General features: G+C 37.1%; 1 protein-coding gene across 2 annotated transcripts in view; it reads right to left on the bottom strand.

Moving 5' to 3' along the window:
- LOC107714071 (SNF-related serine/threonine-protein kinase-like) overlaps positions 1 to 24,739 on the bottom strand; it is a 29,433-nt gene that overhangs the window by 3,438 nt on the left and 1,256 nt on the right. The window contains exons 1-5 of one of the 2 annotated variants that reach the window (XM_016519774.1): positions 22,409 to 22,637; positions 13,994 to 14,671; positions 2,331 to 2,472; positions 317 to 529; positions 90 to 206 (exon numbers count right to left, since the gene is read on the bottom strand). In XM_016519774.1, coding sequence (XP_016375260.1) covers positions 90 to 206; positions 317 to 529; positions 2,331 to 2,472; positions 13,994 to 14,582 — 1,061 coding nt within the window. In that variant the 5' untranslated portion in view covers positions 14,583 to 14,671; positions 22,409 to 22,637. Of the gene's footprint in view, positions 1 to 89; positions 207 to 316; positions 530 to 2,330; positions 2,473 to 13,993; positions 14,672 to 22,408; positions 22,638 to 24,739 lie in introns of those variants that run through there. The other variant, XM_016519775.1, reaches the window with a different exon arrangement.

The following is a 24,739-nucleotide window of genomic DNA, read 5'->3' as shown; positions in this document are numbered from 1 at the left end:
TGTGGTAAGATTATCTCTACCACCTAAGAGGATAAAACACCTTCAGATTCAAAATGATCTATGATATGTTTAAGAATACTGGGACTTACTGTGTATGTCTTTGTTCAGGAGATAGACTTGACTGCTCTTGCTTTTCTCGAAGGAGTCGTTCTCCCAGCAAGTAGTACGTGGCTGTGATGTGGTTATATCTGTCAACCTCCAGTGCTCTATCACAAAATATGCATTTGTATTAACAACTTACATGATGCAACTCTGAAGAGGCCAGGCTATTCTGAGACCAAAAGAAAATATCCAAGAAGAATAAAGAGATACCCACTCCTGAATGGCATCTCGGTCAGCAATGCTGCCACTGGTCATGGCCTGCAGTATGAACTCGTGCTCCTCGGGTAACAAACTGCGGTGGGAGGTGAGCGGAGCGGCTGTGTACCCGGCAGGCGAAGGGTCAACACCCTGCAACCAAGAGTGGCCCTCTATCTCTGTCAGAGATGCTCGTTTAGCCGGATCCCTCTGCAGCATACGTGAAATCAAACTGATAGGAAAAAGGGAAAATGAGAGGGAGAGAATGATGAGAGATTGTTATTCGTTTTTTACCAGAGCAGAACGAGAACATCAGACATGACCTTCTGTCGGGGGAAAAAAGAAATATCCCATCTTCACAAATAGGCTTGATTTTATCACCCTTAATCACTCTTGCCTCCGTCTCACTTCATTTAGGTCTCACTCTCATTAGTCAAAAATTAATCATGCAATTATTGTTTGCAAAGCATTTTTGTGACTTGATTTCAATTCAAATCCAAATTCCAAATCATGTCCAAGCCTTCTTAAGAGCAATACAACATTATGATTCAAATAATATACTAAAGCTTAGTTAAGAAGTCAAGTGCATCTAATCAAACCGGAAAATCTAGTTAAAGCCCGTATGAAAAAAAAAAAATGAGGGAGTTGCCATGACCTGTTACTTTCATTATCTGTCACCTAGCCCAAGGATGGAAATTCTGTGTGTCTGTCATAACTTGCTCCTAAATCTAACCTCCAAGAACATTTGCTCATCCAAACAGAAGCCTGATTGGCTTGCTCAAGCGTCATTTAGAGAACCACAACCTGTGATTGGCTGGCACAAGCGGGTGTAAACAGATAAAGTACAGTATGTTCAGATGGGCTCCGGTCTACATGTAGGTATGAAGTTTAGCATGAAAGTGGTATAAACTGGAGTGTGAGGGAGTGGTGTTTGAGAGGATTTGAGAGACTACATCCTGCCAGTTCTCAGAGAAAAAAAAAAACACCACAACAAAACACTGTTCCAATGGCACACGGCTGTCAAGGACATCTTAAAAACTAGTCTATTTACTCAAGCATGTTTTTGTGGGCATGCATCAGATCAGGTCTTTGTGGAAAGGGTTTTACCAGGGTCATGTCCTTGGTAATATTGGTTTCTAGAAATAGTGAACTCAACAGCACCAGCATGGAAAGAAAAGACCATTGATATATGACATCTGCTGACCCTGATTAAAACACTCAGCAGATTTAATAAAACTTATTACATAATGCCCAACTACTATCATGCTGAAGAGAAGACTATTTAGATAGCAACACAAAAACATCTATTTCTGTTGTGTTTCCCGGTGAATACATTAAAACAAGTTTAATTTATGTCAGGAGCAAAATTGCTTAAGATAACTTTGTTGTAACTTGTTTCCAAATAATACGTCTTAAATTAAATTCATACCCCAAATGTTTTTTCTTGTTTTATGCATAAATGTAATGAGGTTCATGCTTTAAAGAAGAAAATAACAAATGCCAATGGAGTAAGAAAAATGAACTAATAAAACAAAATATGTTGTCGGTAAACAAGTCTTATATTTAAAGCAGCACTAGTATGTAACTTTTTCTGTGTTCAAAATTTGCTAAATGTATATAATGAGCGAGTACATCATGAATTCATCTTCCAAACCGCGTTTTTGTCTTATTCCGAATCACTACGGTACACTTATAATAAGTACTTATATTTGGACTATTGTAGCCTGGTCAGGTCGTCACCGCTGCGGAGTAACACATACCTGCGTGAATCGCCATAGACATAAACTTAGAGAAGTAGCTCCGGTTGGAATGTTCTTCCGCGGGATGTGTGCCGTTCTGTTTATTAACCGCTAGAGCGCCAAAAGTTACATAGTGCTGCTTTAATGCAATTTTGCTTCAAGTGAAAAAAATAAAATAATGAAAAAGCAGTGTATAAATACACAATAACCTCCAGCCTTCTGGATTAAATCTGAGAAATCTGTTTATTAGTTGTGTGTGTCTGAGGAAAATCAAAGCTCGGATGACATACGTACTCTTTGCATTCTGGAGAGACGTGGTTTGGCACAGTGTAGCGACAGTCCATGATCATGATGAGGGTCTCGCTGTCATTGGCCTCTTGAAAGGGTGGGTGTCCACAGACTAGCATGTACAGGATCACACCCAGTGACCAGATATCTGAAAGACACACAATAGCAGACGTTAACTCAAATATTTCTTATTTATTTGCAACATTTATTTGTTTTAAATGCAGTCCAGGATCCAAATTGTAATTTAAATGAGAAAAAAAGTCGACTAATATAATATAATATAATAAATAAAATTAATAACATAATATGATATAATACAATATATCTTCATGACTTTAAGTATGTCTTTATATTTAAATATCTATTTTTATTTATATTAATATTAGTGCTATATCACTATGATTTCAAGATGCAATCATAACCAAATCAAATAGTTGTCAGAGTAAATATTTACATCCCTAGAGAGAAGTGTAATAGGATTTGTACAGAAAAGAGGAAGAAACATGTCAAGGGTTTTTATCCAACACGGTCCTCATGTGACATTCTGCTCACACTCAAAACAATCAAAACTAACTAAAGCCCTATTCGCACGGGATTAGTATTACCTGGTGACCTCCAGTCATTTGTAATAATTGCGGAGGTTGTCTGTGATCTTAATCCCGTGCGAATCGGCCATGTCTGTAATTTGTAAAGTAAAAATTCCCCCGCAAAAGACCTACCATATTTCGCCGAACACCGAGGTCCTGTGATAATCTAAACAGAAAATAGTGTCATTATTCAGCTCAAGCCTGTTCAGTGTTGATTCAGTTTAGATCAATAACAATTTTGAAACAATTCAGTGATAAGCAGCTCTACAAAAGCCAGAAATGCCATGTTATTCAACTCGAGTCAGTTCACATGTGGAAATGAACACAATGCCGCGGCGCTTTGTTTTAAAACGTGTGGCTCATATATTTATTTGATTACATTTTTCTTTGCATTTTCATAATTGTGCTAAGTCATATCGCAGTTTTATTTTTATTTCAATTCGAGAAACAACAGTGAGAATATGAGTCTCTGCATGTGTGAATGTTCTGGCTTTTGTGATTTTCTGATAATCTAGTTGTGTGTTTGCACATGAATCAATGGTGTGTCTGTGTTCCTGTCTGCTTGAATACACATGAATTAGTGTTTGTACTCTGTGTGTGTGTGTGTTGTCTGTCTAGTAGCTGACACTTGTAATCGTAGCTGGTCCCAGCTGGATGGGATCAGTATCCCGTTGGATTAGTAGAGTTCAGATGCAGGGCTGTGACCCTACGTCAGTTCTTCAAGAGGCACCTTTACTACATCACTATATAAAATTGAGCTATTTTATGTCCAAATGTGTCAGCCTCAAGTCTATTTACATTTTAAAACGTACTGCTTGTGCTTTGCTGTTCAGTCCTCCAGGTATAAGACTCATGAACACCAATCACCAGTACAGCCTCTTACTGAGCTGTGATTGGTCCACGGGCCTGTCAGTCGGTGTATTCCTGCAGCTGTGTTATGATCGTTATTTCAAAACATGCCCTGCCTGTGGCTGCTTCTTTCACTTGTATCTGTGAGCGGCTCGTTTCCCGCCTCGCTTTTTCCTCCTCGCTTTTCTCTCTCCCCAGCGGAGTCATTGTCCTCTCTGATGTGCTTTTGAAGTGCCTGCATAATCAGCAGTCATGTGCCCAGAAATACAACTCTGCATTGATGTGTGTGTGTGTGTGTGTGTGTGTGTGTGTGTGTGCGTGCTGAAAGAGGGGACGATGAAATGTAATTGCAATGAGCAGTTTATGCTGTTTTTTGGCAGGATTAGGGAATTTCAACAGAATTTAACTCTAGGCATACACACCAACATACACTGCAGTTCTAAACACACTTTTCATGCCATACTGTTCATTTACAATATAAATTACACTGATATTTCAGATTCAAGAAGCTGATAATTCTCATAGTTTTTCAACCTTTGAACATGTTTGATATATTTTGATATTTGTTTGACTTCCAAATGGCTTAAAAGTTTTTTTTTGTTGTCTGTAATTTGTAAAGTAAAAATTCCCCCGCAAATGACCTACCATATTTCGCCGAACACCGAGGTCCTGTGATAATATTAGTCCCGTGCGAATCGGCATCTCTGTGATTTGGCCTGCATTTGGCGGGTCGTATATCATTTTTCGAGGTTTTTGTTTGCTGTGCGCCTTTTTATCCATCTTCCGTGAAGAATGGAGCTGCGTTGGAGTGTTTGATAGTATTTTGGGTGCTGTTATATCGCTACACCATACAATTTGTAGAAAGAAAAGGCTGAAAAGGTTTTGAGGTTAATGTGTTACAAATAAATCAAGCACAGAGCTTGATATATTATTTTAACCTGGTGAAATGTAAATGACACAGCGCACGAAACTATATTAGTTTCTTTTTTTTAAATCCATCTGGACCATAGAACGGGACTCTCAAAGCCTTGACATCCGGGTATCCGGTAGATAAGTCGGTAAATTCGAGTAAAATCACAGGCTTCGCTTATCCCGTGCGAATGCACCACACGAAATTCAGAGGTGGGGGGTTAATTTCAAAATCACACAAGGTCCCCAGATAATACTAATCCCGTGCGAATAGGGCTTAATACATGAAGAGAGGTTCAGTGAAATTAAAACATGAATAAAACCAGCCTTAACCTCTTCAACAGAGTCAATGTATGTCCTCAGACAATAATTAACTCACTTAACCAATCATTAATCACCATTCTAGACCCTATAGATGTGTTTCTGACCCCTGTGTCAACCAAGGATCCCAGGAAGTCTAACAGAACATCATGAACCAAGAACAGAGTAGGACATGAAAAAGAGAGAAACGTAAGAGAGGGGGCGAGTAAGTCCCACAAGAGATGTGTTTGTTTTAGTGGCATACATTTCCACGGTGGCGTTCCAAGAAAACAAACTTCCTCTTTTACTTTTTTTACTTGTGTGATATGTATAGAGTGTGTGGGAAAAAAACACGTACAAATATGGGTGAGAGGTCTAAGCTTTTCTCTTTTAAGTCAAATGATTTTAAAATAATAGGATCAGTTTAGATTTCCTTGGTTAGATCACTTATTTCATATTCATAACATTTCATTTAACCTTGGATTTCAAAAGGAAAGAGTACTGAGAATGTGCTCATTTATAGTTTTGGTCTAGTGCGCTGACCTGACCAGCAGTTAAATACAGCTGTGATATTCTTGGAGTTTCATTTTGGTGAACACAGAAAATCAGAAAAGGCCAGAGGATGAATGCAAACATTAGATCCCCTGATATTAGTTCATTTATTTTGAGTTATTTTAGTCCTTCAATCTAAAATAAAATATATTAAAAACCTTTTCTAATTTTCACTTAGTTTATTTCAGGTATTTTTTTATTTAACAATTTCTTCTTCTTCTTCTTCTTTATTATGGTTTAATTTTAATTAATAATAATAACCTTGCCTTGGATCACTTATGACCCACCTTGATTACTTCATCATCATCATCATCATAATTACTAATTAAACTAAATACTATATTACACAATTAACGTGTAATTATTACCATTAAAGATCATTAATAATAACACCCCTTAATATTAAAACATTAACATTAAATTATATATTATTGAATTATGCATCTTTTAAATAATAACAACAATAATAATATAGTACTAAAAAAAAAAAAAAAATAATTCACCCAAAAATGTCTTTAAAGTAAACTCACAAAAATACCACTTCATCACATCACCAGCAGGACTAAACAAAAATGTTTCGGCTCACGGCCTTCTTCAGTGCGTTGAATAATTCAGTTCCCCCATCCACTTTTTAAATCATGAATTATATTGACGTCATCATTCACTTGCCACAAGTCTCTAAAAACACACATACATTCCATTCAAATGCTCAACAATTTCCATTTGTCGAAATGTTCACATCTATCACTACTTTACATAAGACATGATTACACCCATGGCTATAACATGATTCATAGAGGATCCAATATTTATAACAGTTTCACAACTAAGAATATTAGGTGTATATTAATATTTTAAATATGAATAAATAAAATATGAAGTGACAAAAGAGCGTGGTGCAAACGGCTTTGTGGACTTCTTGAACTCTCCCATTTAAACAACAGCTTCAAATCTGACATGCTGTTCTCAGTGTGTGTGTGTGTGTGAGGATCAATTCTGTGTGAAAGAGCATCTACTGTGTGAATCAGAGCAAACGATCAGTGTGAGAGACAGTCCAGAGACAGCATTGTCCAAGCAGTGTCTTTAACTGCTCTAACAATAAGCCCTCTCTTCTGCTCTCTGTACTGTGTGTTCCTCCACAGATACAGACAGACAGACACGAGCGCTACATGTCTCGTACTGTTATTTACGAGCTATAGGTTTAAACTGCATGAAAATCATGATATCCTTGATTAAATAAGTGCATTAATATTATATCTAAACCTTAATTTTAGTACTCAACCGACTTTCTTAATTAAACTCTTTAGCATTTATCCATCACAAAAATAACATATGAAATTGATTCTTGTAAGAAAACCTGCCTTGACAAATAATGTTATGTGTGGAGGTGGCAGAAATGAGTTATTATTATATCTTGTTCCATGTACAGTATGTGGAAAATAATGTGTTTTTTTAACTTTAAACCGCATAAACACATTTCATTACACCAAATACACAAAATAATGTTCTTTTTAGCAGCATCATATGACCCCTTTAAAATAAAATAAGTCACAGCAAGGTAACTCTGTGTGTCCACAGTTTTAAGAGCAGCACACAAAAGTTTACACAAAACACATTGCACACAATGAAGGCTAACAAGGAACTGCTGTGTCGATCTGTGTTGACTGTTGAGGTTACATAATGTGACAACTGTGTGAAATGTCTCGAGACTTGAGGTTTTGTACAGATTCTAAGATTCTAGGATTCTAAGGATTCCAATTATAGTAGACAGCAGAATCTTTATATCTATATAAAATATATAGCCTATAGTACTGTAGATATTAAATAATAGTAGAAATGCACTGTTTCTTTAGAATGTTTGAAAATTATCTCTAATATGGAATCCTAGGTTTTTTATTTTAAAAGTATCTTTTTTTTTTTAAATCTATAGAATCTTGAATCTTTAAAATCTTTGAAATCCTTATACTGAAATCAACTGAATTTTATTAGAATATTCGGACATCTAGAATCTAAGAAAATTACACTTTCATTCAAAACTGTTTAAAGTTTTTTTTTTTTCGGTAAGACTTTATGTCTTTTTCATGAAAGACGTTTCTTATGCTTACCAGGGCTGCATTTATTTGATAAAAAATACAGTAAAATAGGAAAATTATGAAAAATTACTACAATTTAAAAATTTAATTTTAAAACGTAATTTATTCCCGTGATGTCAAAGCTGGATTTTCAGCATCATTACGCCAGTCTTCAGTGTCACATGATCACACCTTCAGAAATCATTCTAATATGCTGATTTGCTGCTCAAGAAACATTTCTTAATATGATCAATGTGAAAAACAGTTGTGCTGCTTAATATTTTTGTGAAAATTTACATAAATTTTTTCAGGTTTCTTTCCTAAATAGAAAATTCAGAACAGCATTTATTTGAAACAGAAATCTTTTGTAACATTACAAATGACTAATGCAGAGTAAGACTGCATGTTGGAGAAGGTATGTGTTATCACTGAAGTGTGTGTGTGTGTGTGTGTTTGTGTTTGTAAGATGTCACTGAGTAAGTCTCTCCTAGCTTATCTATCTCAGAACATCTCTGATCAGCAGTGTCGACAACCTGAATCCTGATGACACCGAGCTGCTTCTCACACACTCACACACACACACACACACATACACACACACACACACACACACAGTGATGCCTTTCCATTGACTTCTATTGTTTTTACAAAGAGCTAGATATTTTCTAACCCTAAACCTAACAGTCACACATGTTTTCTGCATTTTATTTATTTTTTTAACATATTTAATATTTTTATCAAACCATTTTCCTCATGAAAATGTGAGGACAATTGGTCCCTACAAAACCCGTATGCATTCAAATGTTTTGTTTTGAATAGAGTGGCAATTACAGCTTAGATGTGTGTGTGTGAGCTGGCACTGAGTGACTGAACTCTTGTGAGTGGATTAGAGCCGAGCAGCTGATTACTGACTATGAATAAAACCTCTCACTGAGCTAATGAATATTCAGCCATCTACACACACACTGGCTCAGGCTCATGCATGAACACAAAAAAAAGAATAAAAGAAATATTTGCACACACACATACAGTGGAAACGGGACCCTTCTCTGTTCACTCGTTCAAACATTAGATATCAGCTTCCCAGAGAGGCGTTCTACTCTTTCTCATCTCTCTCTCTCCTGCTACTGAGGTTAATGGCATCAGCTTGACCTAGAACTGCTAGACAAGAAGGCTTTCCAGATTAAGTTTCAGATGCCAGCCTGTGCCCAGCAAACTTCAGGAGCTGATTAAACCGCTAGGCAGCGGGCCACAGTGTCAGCCGACGGGCATTGCCGTGCCTTCACAAGAGATGCTGAAATAAACAGACCAGCTCACGAAATGTAAAAACATAACAGCTCGGGATGTTTTTGATTAAGTCTCTATTTTTGGTGCTAGCCAAACGTCATTAGGCACTTCCAAGTAAAAAAATTAATAAAATAAAATAAAAATGTCACAAAATGCATACATTTACATTGTTAGTTTAATAATTTGCTAATTTGCATTTTATAATCAAAAAATAAAAGTATCAAAAGGGACGATAAAACACTTCTCATATCTGCTGTCACTGATGACAAAGACCTAGACCTATTATTATTAATCATTTATTATTTTGATATTCTTTTTTGTTTATTATTATTGTTAAAATAATAAATATTACTATGTTAATATTTCACTTTTAATTTTTTAAAGAATAAATAATAATATTAATTATTATATGATTTAATACAAATATTTAGAAAAAAAAAAAAATATATAATATATAATATAAATATAAAAATATATAGTTTATTTTACACTGCAATGTAAAAGTATTTACGTCTTTCTTATGAATTTCTTCATTTTCAAACATTAAACCATCAAGCTTTTATTTTGGCCGGAAAACCGCAGGGTGACTGCTCTTTTGTTGACAACATAAGAATTTCTCATTTGCTTCAGCAAGTTTAAGAAGATGGCTGGCACATGTTGTGGTCTCAAATGCACACTATAAGGGATCTAAACTCAGAGCAGATGCACAGATACAGTTCATGTGAAGCAGCATTTACTGTGAACCGAGAGACTAAAAACGGCAGATCATGAGCTGCCAAGCTTCGAAATTATGCTATAGCTTAGTGCTGCGATTTATTCTGAAAAACTGTGTAGCCCTACAAATGATATGTGTCCAATTCTACAGTATTTTAGTGTAAATGCACCTGAGAAGCTAGCTAAATTAGCCAGATGCTAACATGGGCAAGTTATGCGACATGATCTCATCTTCAAAAACCATGAATTATACGGAGTCAGGAACCATTGAGAGTGAGATGAGCTTTTTGAGATTGTTTCACCAGAATGACTCAATGTATTCAGGCTAATATGCTAACTGCTAAACTACAGCTATAGGAAAGCTTCTACATTGCGTTTATATGCATGTTTACTGTTCATTTTGATTGACCTAGTAAGTTAAACATCTGTAATGCATGAATACACAGCCCTTATCTGCTCTAGTTCTAGGCTACCGTGGGTAGATTTTGCTTGGAGAGAGAATAAATAAGCCCTCAGGTTCACACGCTTCTAGCATCCTAGCATGTGTGTTTGAGTATAGCCTCTTTTGCACGCTTTGCTGGGTCTCAGCGGAGACTGACCCACTTTGTGCAGATCTAATCCTGGCACATGCAGCCTCTGTGAGAATTACTGTCCCATCTTCACATGATGCTCTAGCAGAAAATATCATACAAATATGATATTAATAATGTCAGAGCAGAGGAGCGGAAGGGCACATATGGCAGCTCCACACATCTGTGCTCTAGAAATCCCTAGTGAACTGGAACGAGAGAGAGACAGCAAGAGAGACAGACAGGTTTAGTGTCAGCCCTGTAAGTCTTCATCCTCCTGTCTGTGTCACAATGTTTAGCTCAAGTGTCCTCTAAAGTCTGTCTCTCTTTCTGGCTCTCCACCACTCCTTCTCTGTATCAGTCAACATGAGTCTCCAGCTTCACTGTTCTTCATGAGCGTTGCGTTTTTAAGACAGTGTGTCAAGCTAAAAATAGTTCGCAGAATATATCCCTAGATCCCTACGTTCTGTTTTATTCTGTTGCACTCCAACTATTTTTGAACAAGAACTTGAGTTGTATGAATGCGCCCTAAGAAACACACCGGATCAGGGTCAGGGGAACCCCAAAATTGGCCTAATTATTCCAAGTTTCACTAAGACCAAACTAAGTCAACTAGTTATTCGGGCAACTTAACTAGTCACTTTTGAAAATATTATGAATCTCTATTTTAAATCTATAAAACATTAGATCTTTAGAATCTTAAATCTATGAATCTTTTAAACTATAAATCTCTAGAATCTATGACTCTTTGAATCAATTTTAAATCTTTAGAATCTGTGAATATAATTATAAAAATGTGAATCTATGAATTTATCAGTTAAACTATGAATTTTTGAAACCTGTGAATCTTTCAAACTATGAATCTTTAGAATCTACTCTAAATCTATGAAGCTTTAGAATCTCTAGATGCGAATCTTCAGATCTTTAGAATCTATGATTTTTATATTTTAATCCATGAATCTATTAATCAATCTACTGTATGAATCCTTTCAGTCCTTGTAATTTTAAAACCTGAATCTTTGAAACTATGAATCTTTAGAATCTCTGAATCCATGTTAAACCTATGAAGCATGATGAATCAATGGAATCACTGAGAATTTTTAGAATCTTTAAAACTATGAATCCTTCAATCTTTGGAATCTTAAACCGTACACTTTTTAATAATCTTTAGAATTTATGAATCTTTGAATCGGTTTTGAAACAATGAATCTTCAGAATTATTAAAATCATTAGAATCTGTGAATCTATAAATATTTAATTCTTTGAAACGGAATTTTGTAATCATCAAATTGTTTAGAATCTTGGAATTCTAAAGATTGTTTGGAATATTTGGAATCTTGGAATGTTTGGAATCTTGGAACCACTGGAATCTTCAGAACCTTAGAGTCTTTAGAATCGTTTGAATCTTAGAATCTCAGAGCAGTGAAATGGAACAGTACATACTGTAGTTTAGAGTCTGTGCTTAGCTCACATCTGTGCTCTAGAAAGCTCTACTGAACTGGAACAAGACAATAACAAGAAAGAGAAAGAGAGACAGAACAATTTGTTGTCAGTCCTGTTACTCTTCATCCTCCTGTCTGAGTCAATGTTAAGCTCAAGTGTCCTCTAAAGTCCGTCTCTCTGCTTGCCCCAGTCTCTCTCTCTCGCTCTAAATCTGCTTTCTTCTCATTTCTCCCCCTCTCTATTACTGTACATTGAGTCTCCGGAGCTTAATAAGGTGACTGGGTCTGAACAATGGAATGGATGATGGAGAGAAGGAACGTGAGTTCACAGCTAGCCACATTCATCCTCCAAACAATTTTCAAAGACACAACATTTCAGCACATACTGTACAAGAAAGTCCCAGACCAAAGCACTGCCTGGCACAACAGAAAAATGTACAGCAGGCAACAAAAACATTCTATACATCACTGTGGTCTGATAATATGGGTTTTAATGGTCTTAATGTCAATGGTGTTTGGAATCCATTTCACTACCCTTAATTTTCTGGATATTCAATGAGAATTTGCTGCAGGGACTCTGAATGCTCTCAACTGAGTCATGTTTAGGCCTGACCTGACACAAATCTCCTAGCTTGACCCCTGCTAGAGCACAGATGTGCGGTTCATTCAGTAGAAGATTTCCGCTCGGCAAACGGCAGCACAGGGGGAGAGGAGAGAGGAGGATCAACTGGCGTCCCGGTGTTCTTGTGACACACACACAGAGTTTGATGTGCAGACCTCCGCGCCTCTGCGATTTAATCCCTTGGCAGATTAGTTTGACTGCGCTGCATGTAAATTACGTGTCCGAAAGGACAGAATTTAGCCCTCTACTGAAGACTGCTTGACTGAATAAAAGGACACACTTGGAAACATATATATAGAAAATACATTTTTAATCTTTGGAATCTTAAAATCTATAAATCTTTGAAATTATGAATTTTTAGAATCTATGAATCTCTTTTAAATCAATGAATCTTTAGGATTTAAAAAAAAAATTATTAGAATCTTAAATCTATTGTCACGGTCAAAGTTTTGTTATTTTTATTTGTGGGTATTGTGTATATATTGATTTGGGTCATCTTTTTCTCCCGAGGTTGAGCTCCGCCCCTACACACCTGCAGCTTGTTGAATAAGGACGCTCTGGACTGAATATAAGGCGGAAGTTGCGCTTGTGTTGTGGCTCTCCCTGTTCCAGCGCGTGTCCGCCACAGTCACTACCACGCTCTTTGAGCATGACTCGCACTTGTTGAGAAGCTTCTGCCGTTCAGCTACCGACGATGGAGAGCGCATCCAGTGAGCTTAGTGCGCGTCTTGTTGTCCAGCCAGCCGCTGATAAGCGGTGTTCTCTCTGTGTTCATTTTTGTGCTTTCTTTAATGTTTCCTTTGACTTGTGTTTTGTTTGTTTACTGGATACATATTGATTTATTTTGCTTTAGTTTAGTTGATTTAACTCTTTATTATATCTGCTGTTGGTTAATTAATGTGACTCGTAAGCTGTTTGGCCATTAATAAATGGTTTAATTGATCTCCTGTCTTGCGCGTACTTTTTATGTTACTTAACCCCTTCCTGATCGAGTCTTTTAGAAGTGGGGTTCGTAACACCATCAATCTTTCAACGTTTGAAATCTTAAAATCTTTGAAACTCTTTTGAATCTATGAATCTTTAAAATCATTAGAATCTTAAAGGGATAGTTCACCCAAAAATGAAAATTACCCCATGGTTTACTCACCCTCAAGCCATCTACATGTAGTTGTATATGACTTTCTTTTTTCTGACGAATACAATCGGAGTTATATTAAAAATGTCCTGGCTCTTCCAAGCTTTACGATGGCAGTGAATGGTGGTCAAGATTTTGAAACCCAAAAAAGTGCAAACATCCATCATAAAAAGTGCTCCACGGGGTTAATAAAGGCCTTCTGAAGCGAAGCAATGCGTTTGTGTAAGAAAAATATCCATATTTAAAACTTTATAGACCGTAATCTCTTGCTTCCACTAACTGTCATACACGTGTTCATGAGAGATCTTGTAATCTCGTAATTTTCATTACTGGGTGAACTATCCCTTTAATTATATGAACCCTTGAGACTATGAATCTTTCATTCTTTGAAATCTTAAAATCTATGAATCTTTGAAACTATGAATCTTCAGAATCTATGAATCTTTCAATCTTGTGGGAGATTCTGAATGGGAATTTGGCTCAAATGTGATTATCAGGGATTTTAAATGCATTCTGATTGACTGGCTGAATGAAACAACGCACATTCGGAAACAGACAGAAGAAGAAAAAACTGTGATAGAAGAATCTGTAGGAGGTGCAATGTCCAAAAAAAGACAGTTTTGTCACTTACCCACTGCTGGAGCGTCATATTCTTCGCCTAGCAGTATTTCTGGGGCGGAGTATGCTAGTGAACCACAGCTGGTCATCAACATGGTCCCGGGCTGAAAGTGGTTACTGAAGCCGAAATCGGTCAGCTTCACTGTCCCCTGCTGCCTGAAGAACACCACATTCTCCGGCTTCAGATCTCTGTGGACAACGTGCAGACGATGGCAGTAGGCTATCGCTCGAACGATCTGCGCAAAGTGCACTTTCGCCATGTCTTCGGCCACCCCGCCTTCATGACGCAAGATGTAATCGTACATGTCACCTCCATCGCCCAACTCTAGAATGAGGTACAGCTTGGTCTGTGTATCGATAACCTCATACAGTCGCACTACGTTGGGGTGCTGGACGAGTTTCATGCAGCGGACTTCTTGAAGCAAGTGGCCGGTTGCTAAGTCATCAAGTTTTGTCTTGTCAATGACTTTGACTGCTACTAACTGGCCTGTGAACACATGACGGGCTAGTTTGACCACAGCAAAATGGCCTTTGCCCAGTGTGCGGTCTAGGTCATATAGGCCGGCTATCTTGCCCTCATAACCGCTTTTGGTGGCAGCCATTTTGGATCAAGCAGTGGAGGTTCAGTTGAAGGACTGGGCTCTCTTACCAGAGGGAGCTAAAGGAAACTGGAGCTCTACTGACACATCACCTGTGGAAAAACAAAAAAAAGATAAAGACGGTGAAAAAACAACATACTGTATATAAACAGCAGACCCTAAAAATATTAGATATAATGACATTTTACCTCATGTACTGGGAAATTTATTTAAGTAATGATGCTTGCTAAGACAAGAATACTCTAACAACCACCCAAGCAACTGCACAGGAATGTGCTGCTAACAACCATAAAACAGCACTCTCACTTGTGTGGTTCGGCTTAATAGAACAGTAAAAGGTTTCCGTATGGCATCAGGCTGAAAACCCTTTTAGGAATCTTTAAGTAGAGGGGATGTAGTGCTCTTTGTGTTGAAACAAACAGAGCTACATATAGAGGCAAACTGCACTTGACTTTCACATATGCAGCATTATTGAAGAGAGGAAGGCAAGTGTGTGAGCACAATGTAAGCTGTCTAACAGGTTTATATACTGATCTTATGTGTTTGCTCTAGAAAAGACGAGTACTGTTGGTATTTGCCTGAAAGATTGCCAGACACTGATCTTAAACACTGACACTGATCTCCCCAGTGATCCCCCCCCCCCCATTGTCTCAGAATCAAATGACTATTATGGCCACACAGCGCTTACTTCGTAGTACAATAGTTACTTAGCAACAGTAGATACTATTACTAAGAACTCCAAACAAATCCACCCTGTTACTTAACAGAGAACTCCTCTATTATCAGACTTATAGGGAGGGACAATAACTGCATGTCCAAGCACGAATATGGCTGTCTACTACAAATTCAACCTGGAGGTGATGTCATAATGCATGCTAAGACAAAACCCATTCAATGCTGAAATTGCATGACATTAATTTTGACGTCACCTATCGCATTAGACAAATCTTTTGTAATTTCATTGTATCATGCAATTGCCAAACATTTGTGATGAAGAAAAAATGTATTTAAACAGTTGATATACATGCAAATTTAAGAATTTAAGGGACTTTAAACATCATAAGTTAAAATCTAAGCAAACAAAACAAAACAAAACAACCCACTAAAAGAACACACAAAACAGCACAAAATAAAATAATCTCTCAGAGAGATAATTGAGGGAACACTAAAAAAAAAAACCTTAAAAAGATAAATATGCTCTGATGGATTGGACACAAAGAGAAGAGTGGAAAAAGAGGGGAGTGAGAGGAGTGCATTTTGGGACCTAGCGTCAGAGGAGTCGGGTGACAGACGCATAGCACAAATGGTGTAGATCAATACCTGTAATACGATATCATTATTAGGGGGTGTGAGCGATGTGTGTGTGTGGTTTGATGAAAGGATCTGAATAGTTAATGACCAATAATAGAGGTTGAACAGGGCGCTGCTGCTATGATGCCCATGTTATTGTTAACTAAAACTAAAACGAATACGAAAAATTTTCATATATATAAATATAAGGTGAAATTTTGACTTGGCAACCAACTGAAAATAAGTAAAATAAAAAATAATAAGCACTAAACTGATTAAAACTAAACAAAATTGTAGAATTACAACATTTTTAAAACTAAAATTCTAATTATTAATAAATATTATAATAGTGCATAAATAATACTGTAATAACAATGATGCATGCTCACACTCAAGCACACACATGAAAATGAAGTATACTCAGAGCTTTTCTTGTCTGTTGAAATCAATGCTGCTAATAATAACCTGCCCTGATGGACTGAGGGTTTGTGGTCGATCGGTACACAACTACACACAAAAATGTTAATATTCACAAATATCTCACATATGCAAATATTTATGCCCCACATACACATTCTGTTAAAAAAACCTGCATGTGATGATATGTTGTGTTTTTAAAGCAACAGCTCACCGAAAAAAGAAAACCTTCATTGTATGGAAAAGAGCAGCGTGAACATTCTTCATAACATTTTCTTTTGCATTCCCCGAAAGAAAGAAAAGGAGGTTTGTAATTCCATGAGGGTGATTTAAATGACTGAATTTTCATTTTTGGGTGAATGATTCACGTGTTAGTTTGTGTCTAATTCAGAGCTTCCTGCTTTTGACACACTGGTGAGCAAAACTTTGATGTTTCGTTGCCTTTTGTGAGATGTATTTATTTAATGGTTGAGACCGAAAGAAAAACAGAGCCAGATGACAAATGAAAGAGCAAAAACAGAGTACAAGGATGTAACAAAGACCGGTTGGCCTCCATATTGAGGAAGGATAGGGCTGTCCACCCTTTCCATGTTCAGCTCTATCATTTACAAAGCATGGCAGTATTTCCTAAGGGGAGCAGGGAGCACACATGGTGCTTCCTTCTGATAGTGTTCAGGCAGACACCCAGCATCCGTAGTTTAGGACGACTCTCACAGTTACACAAGACGCATACATGCTAACATACGCAGACATGGCATTTCCTCGCCTTCCTGCGAGCGAGATGGGAATCCAGCAGGCTCAGCGTTTCTGCTAGAAAATGTCCGCTGCCTGAGACGCTGGGTGCGGGTGACGTCTTTTGTCATCAAAGGCAAGAAAACAGACCCCGACTCATTTGTACGCCGATACGAAACACACAAACCCGTACGCGGGGCTGTCAGGAGGCTCGCGGTCTGACAGGAGGCACTAGGGGAGAGGTGTGAAAGGATGAGTCATCCCGCTCTCGCTTTTGGAGGAGGGAGGGCTGATGGACGAGCAGAGTGAAGAGATGTGAAAGAGATGCCGAGTTGGGGAGAATATAATGGGGTTTCCTTTAGATATGATCTCATCTCCCCATGTTCCCATCATGCAACATTCATTGTTATGAAGTCAGCGTGGCGCAGTGGGAGCTTGCGTGCCTGCTGTTCAAAGTGCATTAACGTGTACACTTGCACAAACGGTAAAACATTTAAACCTCTGGACTTCAGGAAAATTCATATACTAGCACCAACATGCGCATATTTAGAGAGTGGGTCTGAAATCTGCGTACGAACATTTTCACGAACAACCATGATTCACGAATAGTTTTCGTTTAATCATTTTTGTCTAATTGTAAACATTTATTGTAAATTAAGAAAAACTTTACAGCACACGTATGCCAAAAAAACATACCCTTAGATTTAAGATGAAATTTTATATTTAGATAGATCTTTACAAAGCGTCATATGTTTACTGATAGTCACTAGTAGAAGCAGTAAATGAAAGGTTCTTCAAAAAGCCTTTGGAAATGGTTTGGGCGTGTTTTATGCAAATGACTAATCTCCGACACGCGGTCGCTCATTTAGAATAACAAAATCAAGAACAAATTCATGTGCATACGCAGGTGTTGTAAATTGGGCCGAAATTTTTTGTGAGAAGTTCTCCTGCGAGTACAAATACGAAATAATCCACACAATTATTAGCGAATGAGATCCAGTGTTCCAAAACCTAGTAAGCCACCTAATGAGGGAGAATTTTAAGGGAATTCATGTGCATACGCAGGTGTTGTAAATTGGGCCGAAATTTTTTGTGAGAAGTTCTCCTGCGAGTACAAATACGAAATAATCCACACAATTATTAGCGAATGAGATCCAGTGTTCCAAAACCTAGTAAGCCACCTAATGAGATATTCACATTCCTGACAGTTCTAAAAAGGTAGGTATCTGCCTCCTAAAGGTGTGTTCACGCCATGTCGCAATTATGATATTCCAAAATGTAAAAAGCGTTCACGTCCTCGTAGAACTTGCACCTAATTACACCTAATAAACTGGGAATTCTCTGATAGCTACGACTTGTATCACCTGACGGCCACAGATTCAACCTATTTAGGCGTTGATAGTGTTACGCATAATTCCGAGTCTGAGGGCGTGAACAGCACCGAGTAGAACGTCACATGTTGTCTTCTCGAAATTACGGTAATTAATTACAACATGGCATGAATGCAGCATAAGTTACCAAATTTAGTCCAAATTCAAAGGGAGTGTCGAATCTGGGAAAGCAATCCCAGAGTGCATTGCAATTAGCTTGAAGATTGAGTACAACATGAGAAATTTTAATTTTAAATATACTCAAGGGCCATTCACACAAAACATATTTTTTGTATTCCACTGGTCTACTTTTCCATGAAAACATGACTGGACGGACACATTTGACAATTGAGCTTACATTTAGCACATGAGACTGCTTTCTATGAATTAGCCCTAGTCACTAAAGTTAAAAGTTAATCTTAAAAAAAGTCTCTAAGTTTTTTTTTTCACATTTATTATTTTATTTGTTATATAATTATGATGAAAATTATTTATAAAAAATAATTTTCTTACCTAATATTTGTGGACAGTGCTTAGAATATCACATTTTGCTTTGCTAATGGCGAACTCTACTGAAAAAAATTGCAACTGGTCTACTTTTCCATGAAAACATGACTGGACGGACACATTTGACAATTGAGCTTACATTTAGCACATGAGACTGCTTTCTATGAATTAGCCCTAGTCACTAAAGTTAAAAGTTAATCTTAAAAAAAGTCTCTAAGTTTTTTTTTTCACATTTATTATTTTATTTGTTATATAATTATGATAAATTATTTATAAAAAATAATTTTCTTACCTAATATTTGTGGACAGTGCTTAGAATATCGCATTTAGCTTTGCTAATGGCGAACTCTACTGAAAAAAATTGCACGTCAAGTCTATAGTGCGCTATTTGTTGCTGATGTAGAATGTTACAAATTCGTCACTTATGAGGTTACATGGCTAACAGGATGCTAGAAGGTAGCCGTCTATATAGGCAGTAGACATTGAGGTTGCTTCATTTTAGTACAAAGCCCATGTGGTGACTTTATTATATGCTCTTTTTATTACTTGTCTTTCCCTTTCCACTTCCAAAGTTTTAAATTTTAAAACTAAACCCTTAAACTTAACCCACATAAGTTAACATGCAGTTTGTCTGTAAACACAAATCTGCTGTGTTGCGTGACAAAAATCACAGCCAATTGGAAGAAATTTGGTCTCTACAATGTAGATGAAACTTGATCTAGGTGACCTGCGCTCCCCTCTTGTCATGATTCCCTCAGGCATGCCTTGTGATAGAGCTGATGTGTCTTAGGACACTACTGTGACACACATACGCACACGTCTTCTCCTTTTTAATCTGAGGCACAAAAGAATCCCTATGAAACCCACAAACTTGGTAGTTTGCCAGCACGCGCACACACCATATTCTTGCACATATGCTCACACACATGCATGTGCACACAAACAAACACACTGCTGAGTTTAGGATTTTGGCTGCATGCTATATATACACACACTCAAGTATTTGATGCATGGAAGACCATAGATAACAGTCTAATGGCTTTACCCAGCATCCTTTGGATCGCATTACTAAGAATTTCACCTAGTATTCCATTTAAATTCCACAAAACCTCTCAGTTCAACAATAACAACTTGGCTCCTCAATGCATCTTTCTTATTTATCAGTTTTCATTGTCACAGGATTCCCACACTTATGGAACAATTTCTAGCTCATCAAATTTGAATAAAAATATAATATAGCACACACACAAATTTCAATATTTCAAGAGCTAGTATATAAAATATATATATATATATATATACACTAGCTCATGAAATACTTCTGAAATAATGAAAATGCTAATGAAAGAAATGTGTGTGTGCATCATGAATGTATTTTTTTAAATCATATTTAGATATTTCATAAACTAGAAATATATTATGCATTATAGCTAATATTTAATAAAAATATAATAAATGCAATTTTAATTATACATTTAAATACTTCATGAGCTAGAAATATATAGAACTATATGTATTTTAGCACATAAAATATATCAAATATATAATGCATATTTTACATACATATTAAAATTATTAAATATATATAATGAACTGTAAATCTACAATTAATATTTCATGAGCTATGAAATGCTCTTTGTGAGTGAAAAGTTAAAGAAATTTACTAATGACCTTAAAGGGGTCATATGATGCTATTTTAAAGATCATTATTTTGTGTATTTGGTGTAACAGAATATGTTGACATGCTTTAATGTTCAAAAAACACATTATTTTTCAAATACTGTACATTATTGTAGGTCCTCTTTGCCCCGCCTCTCTCAAACACGTCGTTTTCAACAAAGCCCCCTCCTTCCGACAAGCGCAGTCTGCTCTGATTGGCCAACTGACCCAGTGCATTGTGATTGGCCAATCAGAGCAGACTGCTCTGATTGGCCAGCTGACCCAATGCATTGTGATTGGCCGAACACCGCAAACACTCGTCGGAAATGTAACGCCCCTTACCATAATCGCGAGCTTCATCTTTCAAAATAAATGTAAAGACAGAGCCCGAAAGGGGAACAGAGTCGCGGGACAGACACAGTGATGAAGCTGGTATGTGTTTGCAGTACACAAGCCACGGTTAAGACAGCTGACTCCACTGTGATGCGACCCTGTCTCTCTCTCTCTCTCTCACACACACACACAATTTTTTTTGCCATTGCCCTTTGCAGTTAGGACTTCTCCTCCAGGTGAAGGAACTTCTGTGTAACTACCACAAATTCCTGTGGATAGTAGTTTACAGTATTTAGCTGGTCACTACATGAAATGCAAACTCTCATACATCAGAAAGAACTTTTAATAGAATCAAGTGGTTATTACAATTACAATTAGCCTTTGCATTTTGGGTTTAATCACATGGCGATTGACAGGCTTCACAAACCGGCCTCCCAAAGATGAGTCCCAGAGAATGAAGATTTATTTAAAAAGGAAGGCATTGGGTGTGAAGCGCACATGCGTCCAGTTTGGCTGATCTACTGGCACAGTATGAACTGTGAAAATCTGGAAACAAACTTACCACTGTTTTCTTGGCATCGTCAAGCTTTGTGAACGAAAAACCACAACTGCTATGACAGACATAAAGAGAGACTGGGAGAGAAAGTGAAAGGTAACAAGAAAAGAGGAAGAGAGAAAGGAAAGTAGGAACAGTGAAAGACTTGGAGAGTGGAATGAGAAAGAAAAAAGGAGATATCTCTTGTGCACCAAGAGCTTGTAACACACCAAAGAGAAAGGAAAACTTGAAATCGCATCATATGACCCCTTTAAATTTCACTAAAATATCCATGACCGCAGTTACACTATTTTCTATTTTTATGTGTTTTATTGGCATGGCAAATCTTTGTACATTCGTATTACCAAAGCATTTGCAGTTTAGCTGCATGCAATCAACTTGTAAAACAAAAACAGACATACTAAAATAATAATATAAAAAACAACAACAATCCAACCCTTTCTGTTTCTCTATTCTTGTCTCTGTCTCTTTGTCTTGTTTTCTTTCTCTTACCTGCTGTGTGCCTACTGTCAGATGCCCCTGGATGTCTCAGAGTCTACATAGAGCTGAGGATAGGGTGACTTCCATAATGAGTGTGTGTGAAGGAGAGAGAGAACCGAAATGCAGGTCAGCACAATGCAATGCCTCTGACCCAATGTTTGTCTGCCAGCCACATCTTCTAACTCACCTTTATCATTCAATCTCTCTAATAGCAAAAATAACCTGCCAACTATATGAAATGACACATTTCAAACAATAACTACATACATAAAATAATTAAAATATCCATTATTAACCATAACACAAACAATAACATAAAACTATTACACTCTGGCACGCTTTCAATAATCCCAAATGAAACTCAGTGGAATAAAACCCTGCATCTTACATCCTACATATAAATCACTAAAGACGACTTCAGTATTCAATTCAACAAATAGGCTAGTTAAATACATCATACGAATTTGTATTCTATAATAACTTACCATATAAAGTGGTACGCAGCGCGTCAGGCGTCTATATGTAAACGAGTATCCGTTGGAAATGTTCTCAGCTTCCGTCGCGTATTTTTCTGGAGGCTACACAAAAAAATCGCTCCCTAACGTCTTCAATCGTCCGCTCACTGTTGTTTTTATCAATAAATGATGCCCGCTGTCCGACCAGGACGAGGCATGTAGTGGTGCGCGCGTCGCTCCGCAGTGCTCTTGCGCTCGAGCGCTCTCCTCCTCTGACGTCAATGAGTGAGGGAGGGAGAGAGAGTTGAGGCTGGGCCACATGAAATGTTTCTGAAGTCTCAAGAACACTATTATGCAACTGGCTATAATTAGGTGAAGGGAGAGAATGGAACAACAGCACTCGGACTGACATTCCGCCCATTTATGTGCGGTCTGGATCACTTTAATGTAAGAATGTATATGCAAATAAGCTGACTCACTTTTGCAGTCTGAACATTCTTAGAATGCCAGCAATGAACATGCAGGATGCAGGCAAATTGCGAGAGCAACTGAAGAATGAAATAGTTTTTGTTAAGCTTACAGTAAAATATGGCTGTTGCAAGTTTGTCAAACTATAAAATGTTAAAAAATGCTTTTGGGCGTCCCGAGTTCGAATCCAACTCAAGGACCTTTCCTAATCCCGCACACTACTACCTCTCTCCCACTCCACTTCCTTTCAGTTCGGATCTGTCTTATCCTAATAAAGGCAAAAATGACAAAAAATAAGTGTTCTTTCTAATCATCAGTGATTCTATCACTAACATTTATTACTGTTTCCACAAAAATGTTATGCAGCACAACCATTTTCAGCACTGGTAATAATAATAAATGTTTATGAGCACTAAATCAGCATATTATAGAATGATTTCTGAAAGATCATGTGACACTGAAGACTGGAGTAATCAAAACGTATTAAATTAGAAAACTGTAAATTGTAATAATATTTCACTGTTTTTACTTTGTTTTTGAACAAATAAATACAGCCTTGATGAGCATACAAAATCATTAAAAAAAACACACACACTTATGAATGTAGGCTAGTGTATCTAAACAAAATCTAAACAAATGTGATGATTTGTGGAATTCTGTCAGTTCCCATTTCTACATATCTTCATATTTTTCACTTAAAACAGCAAAATATTACATTATAATTAAATTCTCTATAAATAAGGCATTTCATAGTTTTTACTTATACTTTACTTTGAATATATATATATATTTTCTGTATTTGGTGGTAACTTACAGTTAACCAATTAACTGGCACTTTTACCATCTTATTCGCTAAAATTAGTAGCATTTTACAGTGCAGATTTATGGAGCTTCACAGAAAACTCATCAAGTCACTGTGTTTGCCCTGTGCACTTCTCAGAAGTGAATGCCAACTCTGTGATACAACAAAGTTTAAAGCTTCAATGACAGCAGCTGAATGGGTTTTTACGAGGTCAGAGTAGTATATTAAAAGATTTTAAAGGGGACATAAGAGGTTCATTTGGGAATTACTACTATTATTTTTACATCACTGCAGTGTCTGGGACTCCAGACGTAGAAGCAGTCTCAACAGGCAATGAAGGTTAATAGTGGCAAATATACAAGCCAGAACAGAAGACATTCTTAAGATTCCAGAAGACTGAGACAATTGATCAAGATTCCATTCACTCACTTCCTTAAAGCTGACTGACTGACATCCTCAAAACACTGGAGTCAAGGAGACTGTGCTGTCATCAAAACACCACTAAAGGTCTGTCTGAGTCATTTAAACAATCAGAAAATTGCATACAATGAATAACACAAGCCCTTCCGTTAACTCAGTTTTATAAGCTAAAATCACTTGCATTGTTCATCTCTACATATGTACTACGTCAAGAACAAGCGTTGGTAAAACCACATCCATGGGGGTTTTATTAGAAACAGGTTTGACAATGATCAAGTTGGAAGTTCTTTGCAATGAGTGTACGCTTTCATCTGTGTCAGTCAACACGGGCACGATGTAACTATTAGGGGGAGAGAAAGACAGACTCTCCCCATGGGGAACAAATGACGTTCGTACATGGCGGAGAACACACAGGTTACTATGGGAACCAATGGCGTAACTCGATCTACGCAGGTTGCAAAACCCACCGGATCTTCATCTAGACTTGCATATGAGGGTTCATTAATATGTAAATTCAAAAGTACACTGACAAATTAATAAAGGTCAACTGAACTGATTTAGCTCAACCTTACAGTACCTGGGGGCATTTCTAGTTTGAAATATATGGATACTCTTGCACAATTTCATCATGTGGGTACTGTGGATTTATATTACCTGTCAAAATGCTAGTT

The sequence above is a fragment of the Sinocyclocheilus rhinocerous genome, unplaced genomic scaffold, assembly GCF_001515625.1.
Source record: "Sinocyclocheilus rhinocerous isolate Xijiao unplaced genomic scaffold, SAMN03320098_v1.1 scaffold568, whole genome shotgun sequence".
Taxonomy (NCBI): domain Eukaryota; kingdom Metazoa; phylum Chordata; class Actinopteri; order Cypriniformes; family Cyprinidae; genus Sinocyclocheilus; species Sinocyclocheilus rhinocerous.
The sequence above is the reverse complement of the archived record's forward strand: the minus strand, read 5'-3'. Positions and strand labels throughout refer to the sequence as shown.